Raw genomic sequence first — 19,199 nt, forward strand, 5'->3', positions numbered from 1 at the left:
ATGCTAATTTGACTCTTCCTTTCCTTCACAGAGAGAGAAAGAAGAAACAAGCAAAAAAAAAAGACTACCAGCCTCCACCAATCTTTCCCGCCAGCTGAACGACGCGCTCCGTGTCGCTGGCCTTGTCCTTGCCCACGTCGCTGACCACCTCGCGATACGTGGTGAGGGCCAGTCTACCCAAGTCTATGCCAGTGCAATTCGCCCAATGCGCCAGGGTATCTCGAATGTAAGAAGGCGAAATTCCGTCAACAACGTCGTCTGCTACTTGCAGACCGTCGCCGTTTTGAGTAATACCATTGCTCTCCTCGCCGTCAGAGTCCTCTGCTGAAAAGTAGGCCTCGTCGACCTCGGCCAGGAAATCCTTCTGCTCCAGAGGGCCCGGCTTGCTCTCGTAACCCTTGCGCTCCACGACGATCGGGTCGTCCACCTTGATCTGCCCACCGCCGTTGGTGCAGCCGCCGGGGCAGGCCATGACCTCGACATAGGCGTACTCGAGCCCGGCAGACTTCCCTGTAGGTCTCCTAGCGGCGCCAAACGCCTTGCCGCCGGGCATACGGGACGGCCGCGCCGGCTTCAGCTTGCGGACCAGGTTCTGGATATTGCGGAAGCCGTAGTACCGCGCAGCCTTGAAGATGGGGTCGCCCGTGGCGGAAGCGACGACGAACTCGACGACGTCGGCGTTGCGGCCGCGGATGACTTGGATTTGGGAGTTGGGGTGCTTGGAGGCCACGGTCTGGAGTGTGAAGTAGAGGTTGCCGCCGGAGGAGCCAGCGGCCACGGAAGAGCGGTGGGCTCCACGGGGCGGGAAGAGGAACTTTTCCAACCTCGCGTCCGGGAACGGCGTACGTTGGAGAACACCGGCGGATGGCTTAGCCCGCGGTAGATTAAAGAAATTGAAACCCCTTGACTCGGCCAGCATGAGGACCTCCTTGCTCGTGATAACGCAGTCCACGTCGCGGACCCCTCTACCGGGCTTCCCGTCCCCGTCGGGACCCCACACCGAATCCGTCAGCTCCTCGCGACTAGCCTCGAGCTTCTTGTCGAAGCACGGCATGACGGCCAGATGCCAGATCCTGCTGGGCGGGATCCCTAGCTTCTTGCTCAGCGTCGTCTTGAGGAGGGTGCCCACGAGCGCCTGGGGCGACTTCACGCGCGACAGGTGCGGGAGGACGTAGGGGTGCGTCTTTTCGGCGTAGCACACCCACCCAGGACACGAGGATGTGAGAATCGGCTTGGTCGCGGGGGTCGACGGTGATGGGGACGGCGAAGCGCCTGCTGCTGCTGCTGCTGGGCTACTGCCACCGCCCAGGACCTCATCCGCCCCGAGAACGAGACACGCCTCGCGCGCAACGTTGGTATCCAACACCCACGTGAACCCGTTCCCGTGCTTTCCCCCGCTGGCGAGACCTTGCTCGCCGCCGAAGAGCGCGTCCAGCATGTACCCCGCCTGCCTCTCCGTCGTGCCGTCCCCCGCAGCGGCAGCCAGGCTCGCCCTCGTCTGCGGCGAGACGCTCGCCACGAAGAGCATCCTGCTCTCGTCCTCGAGCCCCTGGACGCGGAACTCGCCCGTGGCCGGGTCCGGGCCGACGATGCGGAGGGACGGGCCGAAGTCGAGGGTGTTGAGGACCTCGGTGTGGGATTGCATGCTCACGAGGACGGCCTCGGCGGAGGTGACGCAGCCCGAGCAGGCGAGGCAGTCCGTGAGGGAGATTTCGGCGGGGGGCGCGTTGCTCGCTGCGGCGTTGGCGCTGGAGCCTGGTTGGCCGTCGAGGATGACTTCGTGTTCGAGGGAGGCGTCGAGGGGGGGTTGCGGGGGCGCGGAGGGGAGGGTTTCGATTGGTTTTATGCAGGCTACGCCTGGACTTATGAAGTCGTTCAGGTCGTCTGCGGAGAGGATTGCGCTCATCTTGGAGGATTTTTCTGGTCGGAGTGTCGTGAGGCGTAGAGGAGGTGAGGGAGGGAGGAAGAGTGGGAAGGGAAAGGAGGGGGAGGCGGGATGTCGAAGATGGCGGGGCAATGCGCGGATGCGATGCGATAGAGAAGTTGGCGATAAGAAGTGTGAGTCGCAACGTAGCGGGGTGAGAGAGAGAGACGCGAGAACACAAGCCGTTCGTCCAAGTACGAGTATGAAAACGAACGATGGGAGAGAGCCTATCTTGGTTGTGGACGACCTGTGGTTCCTCCTTGTATTCCGCGAGGCCGGAGATGCGCAAACCGAGTGGTGGATGGGAATTAATCGTTGATTGCAAATCCATCCCCCACCACTGGGGGTTTTTTTTTTTCTTTTTCGCAGAGTCAACACTGCTGACAGTGCAGGGGCGCCTAGGCTTTGCGAAATCGGCATCCACTCAGTGGCGGGATGGGAAAAGTGGACAGGGACCTGGGCGCCCCTCGCGGCATCGGCCCCTGAGGACCTGACAGGATTACAGGGGGGCATTGCAGCTGGCCGACGCAGGCCGTCAAGTGGTAATCGGGACTATGGAAGCCATGGCGGGCAAGGGACGCGGTGCCGGGGGCCCGTCCAATGACGTCGGTTCGTCGTAGCTCTCTCTTCCCTGAGCTCAACCTTGAAGTCACCTCATTCCACGCGAGGCAACGCTCTACGAAGCTTCATTAATACAGCAACGCAAGCTCTTACAGCAGTCATCCGTAGCCTTCAACTCTTCAATTCCACCTAGATCACTCGTCATACAAAAAAGAAGTCGAAAACTGCTCACCGTATCACCCAATGGACGTAAGCCGTCTTCCATCCACCATGCTCGTCTCATAGAAATCCTCGCTGACATGTAGCCCCTACCATGAACCAATAGGCGATATCAACCTTCAGCTTCGGAAACCTGGGCTGGCTCGCGACCCAGGCCGTCCCGCTCATCATATGGCCGCGCTTCATCACCAACCTCCTCCGCCCCGATGACTACCAGTACGCCGCAGGCTGTAAGTCTCTCCGTCGCCCCCATCCCACCCACCTCGTGTGAGTCCCCAAGAGTTGGCTGACTGACCAACACAACCTCCAGCTCTAGAAGACTACTTCGCCCGTTCCCTAGGCTTCGCCCTCCTGACCCTAGGCCTCCTCGTCGTGACCCTCTCAGGAGCAGTGCCCCTCGCATCAGAGGACCTAAGTACGATGCCCGTCATCCCCCCTCCGTCCCCTTGATGCCCGAACACCAAATCTCTTAGTCTATTCCCGGTTCACGCAACTAACCTCCCAAACAGCACCCGCAGGAACAGTCTCCCCCTACGCAAACGCAGCTCTCATTCTCTCCTCCGTCCACCACGCCTCGGCCGGCTTCTACTGCTACAGCAGATGGCTCCGAATGGGGCAGACGGCCTTTGCCCTCGGCTGCCTCGGCAGCGCCATCTTCGCCGTCTCGGGGCTGTGGTGCCTCATGTTCGCCGGGGACAAGTCGCGACGCAGCAAGAAGCACGGTTACGACAAGGACACGAGCTCGTTCCCCTTTAAGAATACCGAGTCGTATAGATCCAAGAAGAAGGGTTTGTAAAGTGGAAACGGAAAAGCGAAAAGAGAGAGAGAAAGATTGTAGCTGTTGTAGATCGAGAGGATTGGCGGCCATCTGAATGCTGGTGAACACAGAATGGTGGCAAATTAGCAATAATGCTTTTCCTTGATTATGTCCAATGGGCCTTGACTGTCATCTTGTGGTTAAGGTAACACAAGAAAAAAGTCACTCTTCACACTTTGCGCTGCCAACAAATACCTTTGTGAGATGGCATGTTCGGAGTCTTATGCAAGGTTAAACAGGCAAAGAAATGACAATGAGAAAAGCAGTCATAAGCTGCTTCTTTAAGTGCAAATTGAAACACTCTCCCTAGTGTACATATACTCCATGCGCCTATTTCCCTGGCCGCCTTCCTCATGACTCCCGTCATGCACCAAAAGACGTCAAGTTGTGCTGTCCATACTCTCTGCTTCTTCTTGGGATGCTTTAGTAGGTATCGTTTTACGTCCTCTTGCCTGACGCCCGCCTCCGTTTCCTGCTTCCCTTGATCTCATGACGGCCTTGACGAGGGTGCGCAACGTTCTGCTTCTTCTTCTGCTGTCTGTTGTTTTTGGCAAGTCGGAGTTGTATCGTTTCCTGTAAATTCCTCGGCCGCCTCGACCGCTTCGAGCGCACGCACACCGGTACCGTCCTTCCGGTGCGTTGTGATAAGGTGATAAAAAAGCATGAACCAGCCGCAAAAGATGCACAGAACCGGGGAGTCACCCATTCCCTAGGGCACTCCTTGATATTGCCGCCGGCCTAGGTCAATCTGTCCAACTAGAACTGGACGCCTGGGTTCCAGGATACCAAGCGCTGACCCTAACTAGCTGCCGCTACTTCGGTGGATTTAGCTCCATTCGCCAGAGTCTCTTCGGCCTTGGAGGTTTCCTGGGAGTCTGCGCCTTCTCCGTTGGTGACTGTCTGGTTACCTTCTTGGCTCTCCAGCACGCCCGAAAGCTGGACATCTGCTGCGCCAGAAAGGACTGCCTGCCTGCGTTCGTGCCAGTCGACCTCACTCTTGACAACCTGGGAGAAGAGAACCTCCTTCTCGCGCCACAGGTCCTTGTACTGCTTCTCCCAGTACTTGACCTCTTCCGCCAGCTTGACCGACTCCTCTTGCGCCCACTTGACTTGGAATCTACAGAGCTTGTATAGCCTCTCAAGGGGGATCTTGAGCTCTTCAGGAGTGAAGCCTTGATCTTCAGTCAAGGGAGTAAACAGGTCGGCAGAGAGCTCGTCGTCGTCAGCTCCGTCATCGATGGCATCATCGTGTCCCGCAGCGTGTGATTGAGGAGTCTTGATGATGATTTTGAGCTTTCCCTTTCCCGTGGGGCCCGCTTGCATAGACTTGGGGACAGGATCGGAGGGACGCAGGGCCTCTGTCTCGTGGACGGTCCGCATGTGCTTAGCGAGAGCATCTGATCTCGTAAATGATCTATCGCATTCTGTCTTCAAGTTAGCCGGTATGCCCCAAGGCTCTGCAAAGGATGGTCACAAACCTGGTAGATAACAGTAGAAAGGCTTCTCCCTGGTATGGCTTCGCATGTGGGCTTTCAATGCGTAACCGCTAGCATGCCCCATGCTCTTTCTACTGCATCCGGTCCATTCGCACGTGTATTTCTTCTGCCGGCTTTCGATGTGATCGCTGTGAATATGCTCCACCAACTTGTCCATGTTGCCAAAATCACCCGCGTCGCAGCCTTCCCAGGCACAGGAAGTTACCTGCTCCTGGAAGTCTTCCTCGTCTAGTTTGGCGTTGATGGGAGAGCTGGGAATGTCGCCAGACGTGTCCGAAGACACGTCCGACATGCCCTCCAAGGGATCCGGCTCGGGTACGGCTTCTGGTTCGGGTTCCGCGACCACCGCGGGAGACGTTGTCGAGGCTGCGCCTAGCTTCTGGCGCTTCGAAGGACGCAGGAGCGACTCATCCTCATAATCGTGGACCTCCTCCTCCTCGGAGGTATCGTTGTGGTCCGAGGTGAGGGGTGAGTCGGGCGGTGTTGAGTCTCCACGAGCCATGTTGGGCCGTTGAATGATGGAAACCTAGCACTTTGAAAGAGGCAGCGATGAAAGGCTGTGGATTGTTCGGTGATCAAGCGTAAGAATTATCGCTGCGAGAGGAGAAGAGATCGGAGATCAATATAATGAAAACCAAGCTATGCGCTGCTATCGCAGATGGTATGATGAATTAATTGGGAGTAGCCAGCGGGATGCAGGTCAATCGCTAGAAAAATCACATCGGCCTCGTTCTTGACAACTTTAATGATGTTTGCGCCTGGGCTCAATCCTCAGGGTGTCGCGACGAGCAGCGCGGCTCACGGAGCTCATCTTGTGGGTCCACTTACCAAACCAACTCTGCCAGGTGTCAGGGGTACCCTCAGAGGGCAGCCAGTGGGAGCCAGCTGTCAGCGTAAATGACGGCAATCGCCTCCTAGCCAGTCGGTACCTGGCACCCTGTGACCACAACCAGGCACACAGAGGCAAGCCGCACACAGGCACCCACCCGGGCTCACCCCCTGCAACTGTGACTCGGGGGTCGTGTGGAAAACAAAATAAAGTGACTTTGTTTAACCCCTCCCCCACCATAAACATCCCCGACATACACTCATTTTGCGCCTTCGCTGCCACCTTGCTCCCAGCCTTTTCAACACTCCTTGCTTATCAACAAATCTATCATGGCGACCACGCGCAAGGTGTTCTCTCTTGAGGGAAAGGGTCTCAAGCTCGATACTGGCGCCGACCTCGAGCCCCACATCGCCGACTTGCGCTCGGCCGACGTCGAAGAGGTCAGGTTCCTGGGAAACACCCTGGGAGTCGGTGCTTGCAAGCTCCTTGGTGAGGTCCTGGCCACCAAGAAGAACCTCCAGGTAGGCGAACAAGAGTTTCCCGCACACGTAGAACCATCCACTGACCAAAAGTGACTAGTCCGCCGACCTCTCCGACATCTTTACCGGCCGTCTCCTGAGCGAAATCCCTGAGGCCCTTTCCTCCCTCCTCACTTCTATTCTCAACCTCCCTAAGCTCACGACGATCAACCTGAACGACAATGCTTTCGGTATCAACACCCAGGCCCCGGTCGTTGCTTTCCTGGCTGCCCACGTGCCCCTCCAGCACCTTTACCTGAACAACAACGGCCTCGGCCCCCACGCTGGTATTCTGGTGGCTGATGCGCTCTCTGAGTTGCACGCCAAGAAGGAGGCAGCGAGAAAGGAGGGCAAGGAGGTCCCATACCTCGAGACTGTCATTTGCGGTCGCAACCGTCTGGAGAACGGCAGCATGCAGGCCTGGGCCAAGGCCTACAGCCTTCACAACAAGATCAAGGAGATCAGGATGATCCAGAATGGTATTCGCCAGGAGGGAATCAGCCACCTTATTAGTGAGGGCTTGAAGACTGCGACCGAACTGCGCATCCTCGATCTCCAGGACAACACCTTCACCATTAACGGTGCCAAGGCCCTTGCCGGTGTCCTCCCCAATTTGACAAACCTGCAGGAGCTGGGTCTCAACGATGCCTACCTCACGCCCAAGGGTACCAAGGTTGTCGCCAAGTCTCTTGCTAAGGGCAAGCAGGACAAGTTGGAGACACTTCGCCTGGCTTTCAACGACATCACCCCCAAGGCACTGGAGAGCATCGCCGGCGTTGTTACCGAGTCTCTGCCAGCCTTGAAGAAGGTTGAGCTCAACGGCAACAAGGTTGAGGAGGAGGACCCCTCCATCATCGCCATCCGCGAGTTCCTCGAGGAGCGCAAGGAGAAGATTGGTGGCGATGTCGTTGATGAGGACGCTTGGGGACTTGACTGCCTGAGCGACCTCGAGGGAGAGGACTCTGACGAGGAGGAGGAAGAGGAATCCGAGGAGGAAGAGGAGCTGGATGCCGAGAAGGAAGCCGAGATCCTTACCAAGGAGGCTGAGGAGGCCCAGGAGGAGCCGACCGTCCAGCTCAAGGACAAGGAGGTGGACGATCTGGCCAAGAAGCTGGCCAAGACGGAGATTTAAGAGATGTATGGAAGCATTTTCTTTGGTTTACAGGTTTAGATGATGGAACGCAAGAGGAATGACCCCCCATTATACAGGAGTGAGGAGACAGAGACGATACCCCCCAAAATTACACTTCATCCCAAACAGTCTTGACCGTGGTTATTACATGCAGATTGTCATCTGACCGGCGGGAGTCCGATGCAAAAATATCTACGTCATTCTCCTGGTCATTTAGGCTTGTCGCAGTACGGGTGGTGTGCCCGAGGTAGCACCAATCCCGATCGTCACTCCACGGTCACCCCACGAAGCCGGCATCCACGGCGATGCCAGATCACAAGATCAACGAAATGGAATCGCGTGAGCTTGAAGGGCAGTATATAGTATGCGAAAGACTGTCCCTTTAGATTGATAGTTGCAACTACGAAATGATTTCACGAATAACTCGGGTAACGAATATACCTTGACGAACAAATACACTGCACAGAAAGAACTCACCCCCTACCCATCTGAAGCCAGCAATCATGGACTACCTCTTCAAAACCACAGACTCGGTCATTGAGATCCTATGGGACGTCGCGCTCGCCTTCTTCATCGTTCGCATCGCATTATCGTACTTCTTCTTCACCTTTACCGCAACAACGCTGCTCTCATGGACCGTCTATACATATCGCCAATACTTACGACTGCCCCTCGTCTCCGATCAGCAGCAGCGGTATCTCACAACCTCACAAAGCGACCCTTTCGTCTCGGCGGTGATGCTTCTACAGATCGTGGTAGGCCTCGTCGTTGCGCGGTACGTGGTGGCGGTCTACGACGTGCCGCGCGTGGCGTGGTTCCGGCTTGCGATCGGAGGTCTGGCGGCGGCGTTCGCGGCCGGCGCGGAGGGGCTGCTCGGGTTGATTATATCTGTGTATCTACACGAAGGAGGGGAGGACGGAAGGGATCCATGGGTTTGGGAGAGTGGGGATGGATGGGCGTCGGTCGCGACGATGTTTGGCGGGTTGGTTGCCTTTGCGGCGATGCCTGCAGTGTTGATGTGGCTCGAGAGGGCCGAGAGGGCTCCGGCTCCTGCTGGAAGGGCTGAGGGGAGGGAGAAGACGGGGACGCAGGGGCTTGGTGGCAAGGGAGTTTGAGGAAGGGGAATTTCAAGCCAGGGGGTCAAAAGTCGGAGAAGCCCTGGCTATGAGGAATATCGAAACCGGGATGCCGGCGTTGCAATGGATTTGTGTTCACGTCAAGAAAAGGGAGTCTTATTGTCTAACGTTTTGGAAAGCGAGACATGGCTGGATAAGAATCATCAGGGGAAAAGGGTTTTGGTTGGAGTCTTTGGTGGCCCTGCGTGTAAGTTTGAGTCTTGAGTCTTGAAGATATTCACCATGAGGGCATTGTGGTTGGTTCGTCTGGGGTTGGAGTTGAAATTACGATGTATTCCAAGTTTATTGCCTTTGCTTCAGCCTTGAGGTCGTCGTCACCGAGACTGTAGGACTAGACTATTGGATACTTGATTCTTTTGGATCGAGCAAGTATAAAATGAAGAAGAGCCTCCGAGAACCGGTAGAAAGTCAGGTATGTCAGCCGAGACATTGTTCTCAGAGGCGGCGCAGCGTTTGTGGGCTGTCAGCCATGTATTGGCGTGTAAGCCAGGGCGGGTCAAATTTTTAATCTCTGGAATGTTACGGCCTTCCTACTTAAGCTATCCTCCGGGAAGGTTTTACGCCCTCGTGGCGTTTGGCCTGCCCTTGGATCCTGCTTGCTTGGATTTATGGAGAGCTACAATGGTGCTCTGAAAAATCTCCAAAACATGAATGAAAAATCATCAGGATACAGTCGCAACGGAACCGGTAGAAGGAAAAAGCATTCGATTCTGGGAACCTACGAGGTTGAGGTGGGATCGGATGGCAGCTGTCAGCGGGCAAGGTACATCGGGCGCTCCCGCTGTGGTGTCGCTGGAAAAGTGGCAGGGTTTCCATTCTTCAGCGTGGCCACCTCCCCGGGAAAAGCGGGGGCATATCCGGAACCCCTAGGCTACGGATACATCTGCCGTCTGCACCTGTCCGACTACCACCGTACCATATTCTCTACCCAACCTGGCATACTCACTCATCTTTTCTAGCAGCACTTGAACAGCCTCCGATCTGCCAGTGACAGAGACACCTTTTCATATTCAAGGGCATCACAAGTGACTAGCGCTTATCGACAGGCTCACACGAAAGGATTCTGTCCAATGCTTGGGATATGATCTATTGGACTGGGCAAATATCTCTGAAACTCCAATCAAGCGCTTCTGTTGGCAGTTGTGTTCAATTTTCAAGTCTCATCGAAGCATCGTTAACACGATCAAAGTTGATTTGGGAAGAAAGAAACCTTGCTCCAGTCACATTCTCTCCTGTCCTGTCTCCAGCTAGACGAGTGAACCAGAGTTGGTAAACGTTGATGGGCGTCTTTCCGGGAAACGTGTGCCGGAAGTCTCATATTCCCTTTGCCTTTTTTCTTTTCCAGCCCATGTTGCAGATGTTCCCTGGCTGGGGCCCTGTGGCCCTGGAGGAGATCCAGAACTTCGGGGTGGAGGTTTCTCATTCCTACACGTGGTAGTCGACTGCGATGTCAAGGGGGGCTGCTCACAAGGCCACTCCACCACCACCACCTTCTCCTCCTCCCATTCCAATGCCTCCAATACTGCTTTCTAGCATCACTTGGAAAGGTCTTGGAGGTTGGTGAAACTCGCACCACCAGACTCTACTCATTCCTCGTCATGAAGCATCCACGCAATACCCCTCCATCGTCGGGAACCACTCCCCCACTCTCTCTGGATAGTCAACGCGGAAGTCTTGAGAAGGGGAAAGGGAGGCTCAAGTAGCACGACCATAGTCCAGAAACAATAAGAAGAGCCGTCCATCTTCGCACCAACCCGTCCAGACCTTGCTCCTCCCTTTTCCCCTGTCGATCAAGCAAGGTAAATCCAGCCTTCTCCATTCACAGAAAGCTGAAGCAGTCTCGCCCACCATGGTCGGATCATCCCTCCTCCTACCTCTCCTCGCCGTCCTGGCCTCCATGGCCGGCGCGGTACCTGTAAATGAGCGCCGCTCCGTCCGCCCGACGTGCGGAAAGCCGGGCACGGTGGTGTCCACCTCCCAAGTCACGATACCCACCTCTCAAGCGGCGACAGCAGCACCCACGAGTCCGCCCGCGGTGTCTCTTCCTTCACCCATCACCGTCTCCTCCTCCTTTGTCACTTCTCGTCTCGCCTCGTCGACTTCGGCGGGGGTACCTGGCGTTTCCTCGTCGTCGGTGAGGACGTCGGCGGCGGCCTCCTCAGCTTCTGCTGCGCCGTCTTCTCTATCATCTGTGCGAGTGTCCAGCACGGGCACCGCCTCTCCGCCTGCCACCGGCACAGGAACCCCGGCATCGGGATACAGGAATGTCTTGTACTTCACAAATTGGTACGTTAAATGAAAACCCCTACATCTGCAACGGGACCCCAGATGTCCTCCGTGCTAACTTCTGCTTCAGGGGCGTCTATGGGGCGAACTACCAACCAGCAGACATTCCAGCAGACAAGGTGACGCACTTACTCTACTCCTTTGCGGATATCCAAACAGACGGCACGGTGTAAGTTGATCCCAAGATACCAAGGTAGAAAGTTTGCAAGAAGTAGGAAAAGGCTGACGAAAAGAAATTCAGAATCTCGTCAGACCCCTATTCAGACACGCAACGCCAGTACTCTGGCGACGACAACCAAGCAGGCAACGCCTACGGCTGCGTCAAGCAGCTCTACGCCCTCAAGAAGCAGAACCGCCAGCTCAAGCTCGTCCTCTCCATCGGCGGCTGGACCTGGTCCAGCAAGTTCCCCGCCGTGGCCGCCTCGGACACGGCTCGTAAGCAGTTTGCTTCCTCTGCGATCAAGCTCATGATTGACTGGGGATTCGACGGGTAAGAAGAACCACATACACGCAGAGACTCACATACACCTGTGCATGCCTTGCGCTAACAAAACCCCCCTTTTCGCAGTCTCGATATTGACTGGGAATACCCAGCCAGCGACACGGAAGCCGCAAACTTCGTCGCCCTCCTCAAGGAAGTACGCTCCCAGCTCGACGCCTACGCCGCGGCCAACGCGGCGGGCTATCACTTCGCCCTCACAATTGCCTGCCCCGCGGGTCCCTCGCACTACAAGCAGATGAACCTCCGCGGCATGGACCCCTACGTCGACGCCTGGCACCTCATGGCCTACGACTACGCCGGCTCCTGGGACACCACGACGGGCCACCAGGCCAACCTCTACCAGAACCCGTCCAACCCGACGGCGACAAAGTTCGACACCCAGACCGCGCTGGCGTACTACCTCTCCCAGGGCATCGCCTCCAGCAAGGTCGTCCTCGGCCTGCCGCTGTACGGCCGCTCCTTTGAGAACACGGCCAACGGCGTCGGCCTGCCGTACTCGGGCGTCGGGACGGGCTCCATCGAGCCGGGCGTGTGGCACTACAAGGTCCTTCCCAAGGCCGGCGCCGTCGAGGTGTACGACTCGACGGCGGGTGCACTGTACAGCTACGACAGTTCCACAAAGGAGCTCATCAGCTACGACAACCCGGCGAGCGCGGGCGTCAAGGCCCAGTACTTACTCGACAATAAGCTCGGCGGCGCCGTCTTCTGGGAAGCCGCTGGTGACCGCAAGGGCGAGGGCAGCCTGGTGGGTGTGTTGGCGAGCAAGATGGGCAAGCTTGATTCGAACCAGAACTTGTTGAGCTACCCCAACAGTCAGTATGCCAACATTAAGAGCAACCTAGCGTGAAAGGGGGGCTCTGGCTGACGCAAGTTATTTGTGCTTTCTTTCAATTTTGTTTTTGGGCAGGTCATTAGAGGCGTTGGTATGCGCTATGCTGCATTTCTTGACGGGATATGACTTGTAATGAAGTCTTGGGACACGGGCATTTAGCGATGCATATGAGATACGGCCGAATGAAGCCAATGAATTAGACGGCAGCATTCAAGTTTCGCCGAGTTACCAAAGAGTACTTTGCTTGTAATGATTGGTCCAACAGTCAGTGGACTATTCTGTATTGGAGACTGGCCAAAGTCACCGTCGAGTAGCCACAGCATTCACGTAGAAACCAACCTACCTCTAGATCAGTTCAGCTCCCTCAAGAACATGGGCGACAGCTGGGTTGCTGAAACTAGTCAAGAACTTAGTGGGACTTTTGTGATGCAGCTCAACGGGCGCACAAAAGAAGAAACAACAGCGGAAGTATGCCGAACGGTCGAGCACTACGGAACGGGAGAGTATTGTCATCGGACCCGAACGCTCTATCCACAACTGCCGACAGCCCTGGCTCAAGGCTCCAGTGCAAAGGTCGAGTGGACTACCAACGCCGTACGTTTTACGACGACTGCATGGCGATCGCCGCGAGGAGCTTCCAGGGGCTTGGCTCAGCGCTTCGGCAGGAGCCGAGGACTGTATGAGTTTAGTGCTGACGGGAGGGGGCGAATAATCGGTGATTTGGGACTCGACCGGGTCGCTGTAAAGGGGTTAGTTGGGCCCCAAGGACCGCCCACTGGCTCGATCCAATGGCCTAGACTTTGTTCTTGGTTCTCCATTCGAGCCTTGTAGGGTGCGGTGGGAGTTTGAATAGACTTCTGTGCTCAGTTAGATTGTCGAACCGAATTACTGGCCTTGTCGTCCAACCAATTGTCAAGGTCTTGGTCCAACGTGAGATTCCCAAAGGAAAGGCTCGTCCCACCGTGCAAAGGCTCCAAGTGGAAGCGACCCTTCACCGATGGAGGCCGGGGAGGCTGCCGAGGCTGGCCGATAGATGGGCCGTCAATCCCAGTGCAGTCTGTGGGAAACTGCCGACCTGGAGATGGGATGACGATGTTGATGGGTGGCCGTCGTCACGATGGAACTCGACTTCAGATGGTTTTGCGTTCTTCGGCGATGAATTGCTGACAAATCGAGGAAGAGAGGGTAAATTGGATGTCGGAATACGACTAGTACTCGGCGATAGAGTCTCAGGTTCTCCTAATGGTAACGGTCCATGGAGTGATTATAGGTTGGGCACATGTGCCGTTTCGTCGACTAGATGAGTCACACGGCCAGCGACCGAGAGAAAAGGCGCACAAGAGTACCAATGGCACCCTTGTCGGCGTATGAAGAGGGGGAATTGGCGGTTGCGGAGGCAGCGGAGCACCCGAGAAGATCGGCAGAGGAGTTGGTTATCATGTTTAGGCTACCGTGTATTCGTATGTGCTTGAATGCCTGTGTAACTGGTGCAGGTCAGACTAGCTGCTGGGCATAAGCATTCGACATGAAGTTGAGGTTGTCTGGTTGATTGGTGTTGGTCGAACACCCAGAGCAGCAGCCAATATTGGATCGGAGCGATAAGCCTGGGGAATTGGGGGGACTTGAGGTTGACGTCAAACGGAAAGGATTCCTATTGGAGGGTTACATTACTATACGGGCTATTCATCAAGTGGGGTGTTCTTTCTTTGACTCCAAGCCTCCAAGCCACCCCGCTTTCGTCATCAGCTCAGCTGGCGGACCGTGAGCCATGTATCCGTACCTTACCTTTCCATGCCTGTATTTTTCTCCGCCAGTTCCAGCTCTTGATTGAGCGCAATATTGCAATATTTTGGCCCAGGCTTGCTTCATCTTTTGTGCGCGGGGTGATGGAGACAATGATGTTGCTTAGTGACTGTCCATCTCTTCATGACTCGAACCTTTTGCAGATAACCTACCTACAGTAAGGTCAGTACTGCGTAAGTACCTAATGTCTTGTCCCATATCTCTTGCGTGTAAGCCGTTTATACGCAACAAGAATAAGACCGATGATGATCCGGCCGACGTCCAGGTCACTGGACCGTGGTAAGCCGGTTAGAAACATCGTGCATGACCTTGCACTATTCCGCATACCCCATAAGCTTTCGCAGAATGACTCTTGCGCTGTACTGAATCTCTAACATGGCAACGTCAACCAAGGTTTCCAGACCAAGGACTGGATGGCCGTCGCTGACAGCGGTCCACTCTTAATTCCGTTAAGTCCGTCGCAGGTCCAGAATGCGGTTTTGAGCCGCTAGCACTCAAAGTTATTCAGGGTTCCATCCCAGCCAAGAAGTTGCTGGAGACTTCCGGCACCAAGCTTGGGGACTGGGTTTATCTTTTTACATTGGTGCTGAAGTGCGCTTCGGGTTCCCTATTTGCTTATGGAGTATCGTACCCATATGCAGGCATACAATGCAGCTCGGATAGAAGCATGTAAGAGACATGTTCCTAACGTCTTTAGACCTAGAACGTGTGGGCAGCAGGGAGGGGTATGAACGCTACCCGAATTATCCATCGCCCAATCTTTTGGGGTGAGCGTGTATCTGAATAAACTATGAGATATGCGAGTGTCGGCAACCCACCACAATTCGAGAGTTCAGGACTCGCCAGGTGTGCTATGCCACCCTTGTCTGCGTTGCATCCTAGCGCCATCTGGACAGGGTTAGCTGTGAGTAGGCATCAATACACGCGTATGTAAGCCGTCCTGATCAGCAGAACCTCCAATGCGGCTACATTGCGGGACGAGAGGAGGGGAGCAGGTAGGAAGTGGAAGGAAAGAGGAGGGAGACGAAGGAACATTGAGGTGGTGGCGGGTCTCTCTCAGGTCTTCCCCTTCACCCCCTTACGTACCTATCCACCCCTGCCTGTCGTTCGCTGATCATGCTGATGGCGGCCTGCGGGTGCTGTTCATGATTTTGTCGAATCTTTCGACTGCGATAGTATCCGTAGCAATCTCAACTCTTCCCCTCCATCCTCTCTCTTGCTTGACCTTTGCTCACCCACCCCGCAAGTCGCGCAGCTGCTGCAGACGTTACACAGCAATCTCTCGACTTGGACTTTTCTCAATTCGTGGCTTGGTCATTATTCCATTTTCTTCCTTCGCGCAGAGTCTAGTACAGGGCAAGAGTACCCCCAAAAGTGGTGAGTCTTGACTTGCTTGGGCAGTCAGGTTGTGTGGTCGCGGACCACTCGAATCCTTCCCTTGCCCCAACCCGAACCACCAAAAGCTGACGCCGCCGCCAAAGACGCGATCGCAACCTTCCGACACCTCGCCTTTCTTTCGCCATCTTGTCGTCGCGCTGACTTGCGCTACCGCTTTCCGACACTTGCCACATACACCTGCGGCATATCGAGTCTACCCTTGCATTGCGCCCGCATCCTAACTTTGGTGCCTCGACGCCGACCCTATCTTGAGACCCCTGCGCATTGCGGAACCTCCCACCGACTACCATCTCCAATTGCTCCTTACCTTGTATCCGTACACGGGTCGACCGATCCGACCTACGATTGCCGTTGCCTGTCAGAACCTGTGGCAAGATTGCGCTTTTACTGTGGCGCCTTATCACACTGCGACATCGTCAGCAGCCTCGACGTCTAGCTGCCTTGCGCCCTTCGCTCTCGAAGTAACGAGCTTCCCAAACAGTCACTGACCTTTGAGGCGAAACCACGGTCATTGGTCTTATTCCAAGACTTCGGACTGTGACCAACGAAATTCGAGTAGCGCATCTTTGAAGGCCGGACGGTCACATTACTTGCGCTTCATACACTTGGCCGGGCCTTGCTGAAGTACTCGGCCACTACACCAACCTGCCGAGACCGCTCCTCCAGGGCTAGGTTGCCGACGGTCTGGCCGTTGTCAACGTTTCAGTGGCTAAATTTGTACACTCGTCCTGAGTGTCTGACAGCCAACTTGTCGAGCCCTTTACTCTTGCCTCGCCGTATAAGGGATCTTTGTCGGCCAGTGCCATCACTGGTTCCGAAGCGAAGAGTATACACCTGCGTGTGTTGTGCTAGATAGGACCTCGAGTCCGGAGCACGTTTTCATATCCGTGGAAGCCATCGCCAGAGGTCTTTTACGACGCATCTACCTGTTCCACGGATTCCATTGCCATCATGACTCCCACACCACCATCCACGACGCCCTCCTCGGGATCAGGTCGGTCACCCGAGGAGCAGTTTCGAGTCGTGAGGAAGAGGAATAGGGTACCTCTCAGCTGCTATCCGTGTCGGACTAGGAAGTGAGTGCCAGATAAATGCCCCATATCGACTCAACTCGCTAACTTGCTTCACAGATTGTGAGAAAAGATTCACGGCCCGTCACACCAACGCAAACTGATCGATTTGTAGGAAATGTGACAGAGGTCACCCGTGCAGTAATTGTGTAAAGCGTGAGGGTGGTGATGCGTCCTCATGTTCATACGCTACTCCTGCTACTCGTAAAAAGAACCAAAGTCAAGGCTCTTCGAGGCCCGATGACATGCAGAACCGTATTGACCGTTTAGAAGGCCTAGTTTTGTCTTTGATGCACGGAGGTGCTACTATTGACCCTTCTACCGCAGCAGCAGCGGCCGCCGTGACAGGCGCCTCGACAACCAAGTCGAATACTGACAGCACACCTACCTCGGCCAAAATCGATCCCGACGACGAGACACAAATGCGAGATGACGATGAGGACAGTGATCCTGATGGCGAGCTAGCGACATCTTTAGGCGTATTGAAGGTCGACTCAGATAAGGGCAAGTCAATGTACATTGGCCAGGAGCATTGGCATACGATATTGGCGGACATATCCGAAGTCAAGACATATTTTGCGAATCACAAGAAGGATTTGGAAAAGAGCTATGAAAAGGTCATGATGTCGAAACCGGCCAGCGCCAGAGAAGGACCTACGTTTTTGCTTGGAGCCGCGCCAGCTACCGAGATCGAACTGCGAGCGGAATTACCACCCAAATCGGCCGTCCTTGCGCTCTGCTCCAGATACTTCAACTCGATGGACAATGCGGTAAACATTATTCACGCGCCGACTTTCCAGCAACAACTTCGAGCCCACTGGCAAGATCCGTCAAAAACGCCCATCATGTGGCTTGGATTGCTCTATTCTATTTTGTGTCTCGCCATGCTGAGCTACCACAAGGTAGGGGACGAACCGCCGGAGTGGAAAGGGCGGACGCTGGACCTGGCCTCCGAATATCGACTACGCACCGTCCAGTGCCTCATTGCGGCTGATTACACCAAGCCGGTGGAATACACCGTGGAGACGATGCTTCTCTATGTGTTTGGAGAATACTCTTCGAGATGGGATGCTGATCTGGGGCTGTGGCTGATCGTGTCCTTGCTCACAAGAGTTGCCTTCAGGATGGGGTACCACCGCGACGCAAAGTGGTTCCCGACGATTACACCGTTTCAAGCAGTGAGTTGTAGTGCTCCAGATATATATCTCTGGGCAAGTCAGTGTTAACATGGTATTCTAGGAAATGAGGCGGCGTACGTGGGCACTGGTGAGGATGGCCGATGTGGTGTTCTCACACCAAGTTTCGCTGCCATCCATGATCTATGGTCATGATTGTGACACTCAGTTGCCGAACAACATCTTTGACGAGGAATTCGGTCCCAACACCAAAGTTTTGCCTCCTTCACGGCCTAAGACGGAGCCCACCCCTATTGCGTACATGATTGCCAAATCCAAGCTATGCAACGAGATGGGTGACATCTTGCAGGCCACCAATCGTGTGGGCAGGCAACTACCGTACGACGAAATTCTGCGGTTCGATGCCCGGCTTCGAGAGATCAACGACGAGATCCCGCCTCATCTCAAGGTTGCGGCCTTGGAGGGTTCGCACGACCCAGTCACTTTGATCATCGCGAGGTTCAACATCAACGTGCTCTACCTCAAGATCCTCTGTCTGTTGCATAAGAAGTACGTGCCGCGAGCTCGTACAAATCCACGATATGCCTACTCGCGCAGAAGTGCAGTAGAAGCGGCTCTAGACACGTTGCGGCATTTGGTTACTCTCGACAGAGAATCACAGCCTAGTGGCAGACTTCGATCTTTGAGGTGGTTCGTGAACTCGATAGCAACCAAGGACTTCCTTCTGCCTGCCATGCTGGTTGCGCTTGACCTCCACCACGACCGGGTTGCGGAAACGAGCGATGATCGCAGGGCGTCAGAGTCGGCCATGTTCTGGACCCCAGAGCAGCGGATGGAGATGCTTAGCAACTTGGAGCGGACCAAGGAGATCTGGCAAGGGCTTGCAGACGGGTCGATGGAGGCCTTCAAGGCATCCAAAGTCTTGGACATTATCCTGGAGAAGATCAAAGGCCCCAATCCTGAAGCCGAGATCTTCAAGAACGAAAGCTTCCCGGGTTTTGAGACAAATCCGGAAATGCAATCGGACCACAATGCGGCAATGACTCTGGGTATGCTCTCTGGTGGCATGACGCCAAACACGGCAGCCGCGCTCGAAAGCAGTATGCAAAGTACGAACTCGTTTAGCGGCATGGACTTTGGAGTGTCGTTGCCCATGACGGGCCCAGGCATGACGCCAAACTTCCAGGGCGACATTGGTATGAACAACGCGGGGTCTCCGTTCTCGATGTTTACAAACTTCGAGTCTGGCGGAGATTTCCCCGCCAACTTCGACTGGGTATGTTGCGATTCCGCCAATGGCATAATGACATGGTGACTGACAATGGGCTAGAACGCATTTGAGACGTACACGCAGAACGCGAACTGGGCAGCTGATACAGGGTTTGGGCAGATCTATCCAGGTCAATCCTCGCCAGAAACAGACGGCAACGGGATGCCGTTTGGCAACGCCAATGGCGGCATGGCAGGCTAAGGATGCGTTAAAGGCCCGAAGCGCGGGGAGAGCAGTGCAATGGATGAGGGAGGTAATGTGACGATGAGA

The 19,199-nt window shown here is 55.3% G+C and overlaps 7 protein-coding genes across 7 annotated transcripts; 5 read left to right on the forward strand and 2 right to left on the reverse strand.

Annotated features, from left to right (window-relative positions):
* Positions 1-64: 64 nt before the first annotated feature.
* Positions 65-1,906, reverse strand: CLUP02_05375 (iron only hydrogenase large subunit domain-containing protein; the record flags this gene model as incomplete). Its single annotated transcript, XM_049284382.1, has 1 exon — positions 65-1,906. The coding sequence occupies one exon, from the start codon at positions 1,904-1,906 to the stop codon at positions 65-67; it is 1,842 nt and encodes a 613-aa protein (XP_049141525.1).
* Positions 1,907-2,024: 118 nt separating this feature from the next.
* On the forward strand, positions 2,025-3,627 carry CLUP02_05376 (uncharacterized protein; the record flags this gene model as incomplete). The annotated part of the gene is made up of 9 exons (XM_049284383.1): positions 2,025-2,056; positions 2,120-2,238; positions 2,317-2,368; positions 2,430-2,533; positions 2,679-2,734; positions 2,811-2,934; positions 3,015-3,119; positions 3,178-3,492; positions 3,593-3,627. The coding sequence occupies 9 exons, from the start codon at positions 2,025-2,027 to the stop codon at positions 3,625-3,627; spliced, it is 942 nt and encodes a 313-aa protein (XP_049141526.1).
* Positions 3,628-3,959: 332 nt separating this feature from the next.
* Positions 3,960-5,519, reverse strand: CLUP02_05377 (uncharacterized protein; the record flags this gene model as incomplete). The annotated part of the gene is made up of 4 exons (XM_049284384.1): positions 3,960-4,059; positions 4,138-4,259; positions 4,338-4,945; positions 5,000-5,519. The coding sequence occupies 4 exons, from the start codon at positions 5,517-5,519 to the stop codon at positions 3,960-3,962; spliced, it is 1,350 nt and encodes a 449-aa protein (XP_049141527.1).
* A 656-nt stretch (positions 5,520-6,175) lies between these two features.
* On the forward strand, positions 6,176-7,496 carry CLUP02_05378 (ran GTPase activating protein 1; the record flags this gene model as incomplete). Its single annotated transcript, XM_049284385.1, has 2 exons — positions 6,176-6,367; positions 6,426-7,496. The coding sequence occupies 2 exons, from the start codon at positions 6,176-6,178 to the stop codon at positions 7,494-7,496; spliced, it is 1,263 nt and encodes a 420-aa protein (XP_049141528.1).
* Positions 7,497-7,999: 503 nt separating this feature from the next.
* On the forward strand, positions 8,000-8,611 carry CLUP02_05379 (uncharacterized protein; the record flags this gene model as incomplete). Its single annotated transcript, XM_049284386.1, has 1 exon — positions 8,000-8,611. One exon carries the CDS (start codon positions 8,000-8,002, stop codon positions 8,609-8,611), a length of 612 nt encoding a protein of 203 aa, XP_049141529.1.
* A 1,870-nt stretch (positions 8,612-10,481) lies between these two features.
* Positions 10,482-12,267, forward strand: CLUP02_05380 (chitinase 1; the record flags this gene model as incomplete). Its single annotated transcript, XM_049284387.1, has 4 exons — positions 10,482-10,918; positions 10,989-11,087; positions 11,160-11,408; positions 11,487-12,267. The coding sequence occupies 4 exons, from the start codon at positions 10,482-10,484 to the stop codon at positions 12,265-12,267; spliced, it is 1,566 nt and encodes a 521-aa protein (XP_049141530.1).
* A 4,137-nt stretch (positions 12,268-16,404) lies between these two features.
* CLUP02_05381 (fungal specific transcription factor domain-containing protein) lies at positions 16,405-19,130 on the forward strand (the record flags this gene model as incomplete). The annotated part of the gene is made up of 4 exons (XM_049284388.1): positions 16,405-16,476; positions 16,736-17,701; positions 17,763-18,935; positions 18,990-19,130. The coding sequence occupies 4 exons, from the start codon at positions 16,405-16,407 to the stop codon at positions 19,128-19,130; spliced, it is 2,352 nt and encodes a 783-aa protein (XP_049141531.1).
* Positions 19,131-19,199: the final 69 nt, after the last annotated feature.

Source organism: Colletotrichum lupini, chromosome 3 (genome assembly GCF_023278565.1).
Source record: "Colletotrichum lupini chromosome 3, complete sequence".
Classification (NCBI taxonomy): domain Eukaryota; kingdom Fungi; phylum Ascomycota; class Sordariomycetes; order Glomerellales; family Glomerellaceae; genus Colletotrichum; species Colletotrichum lupini.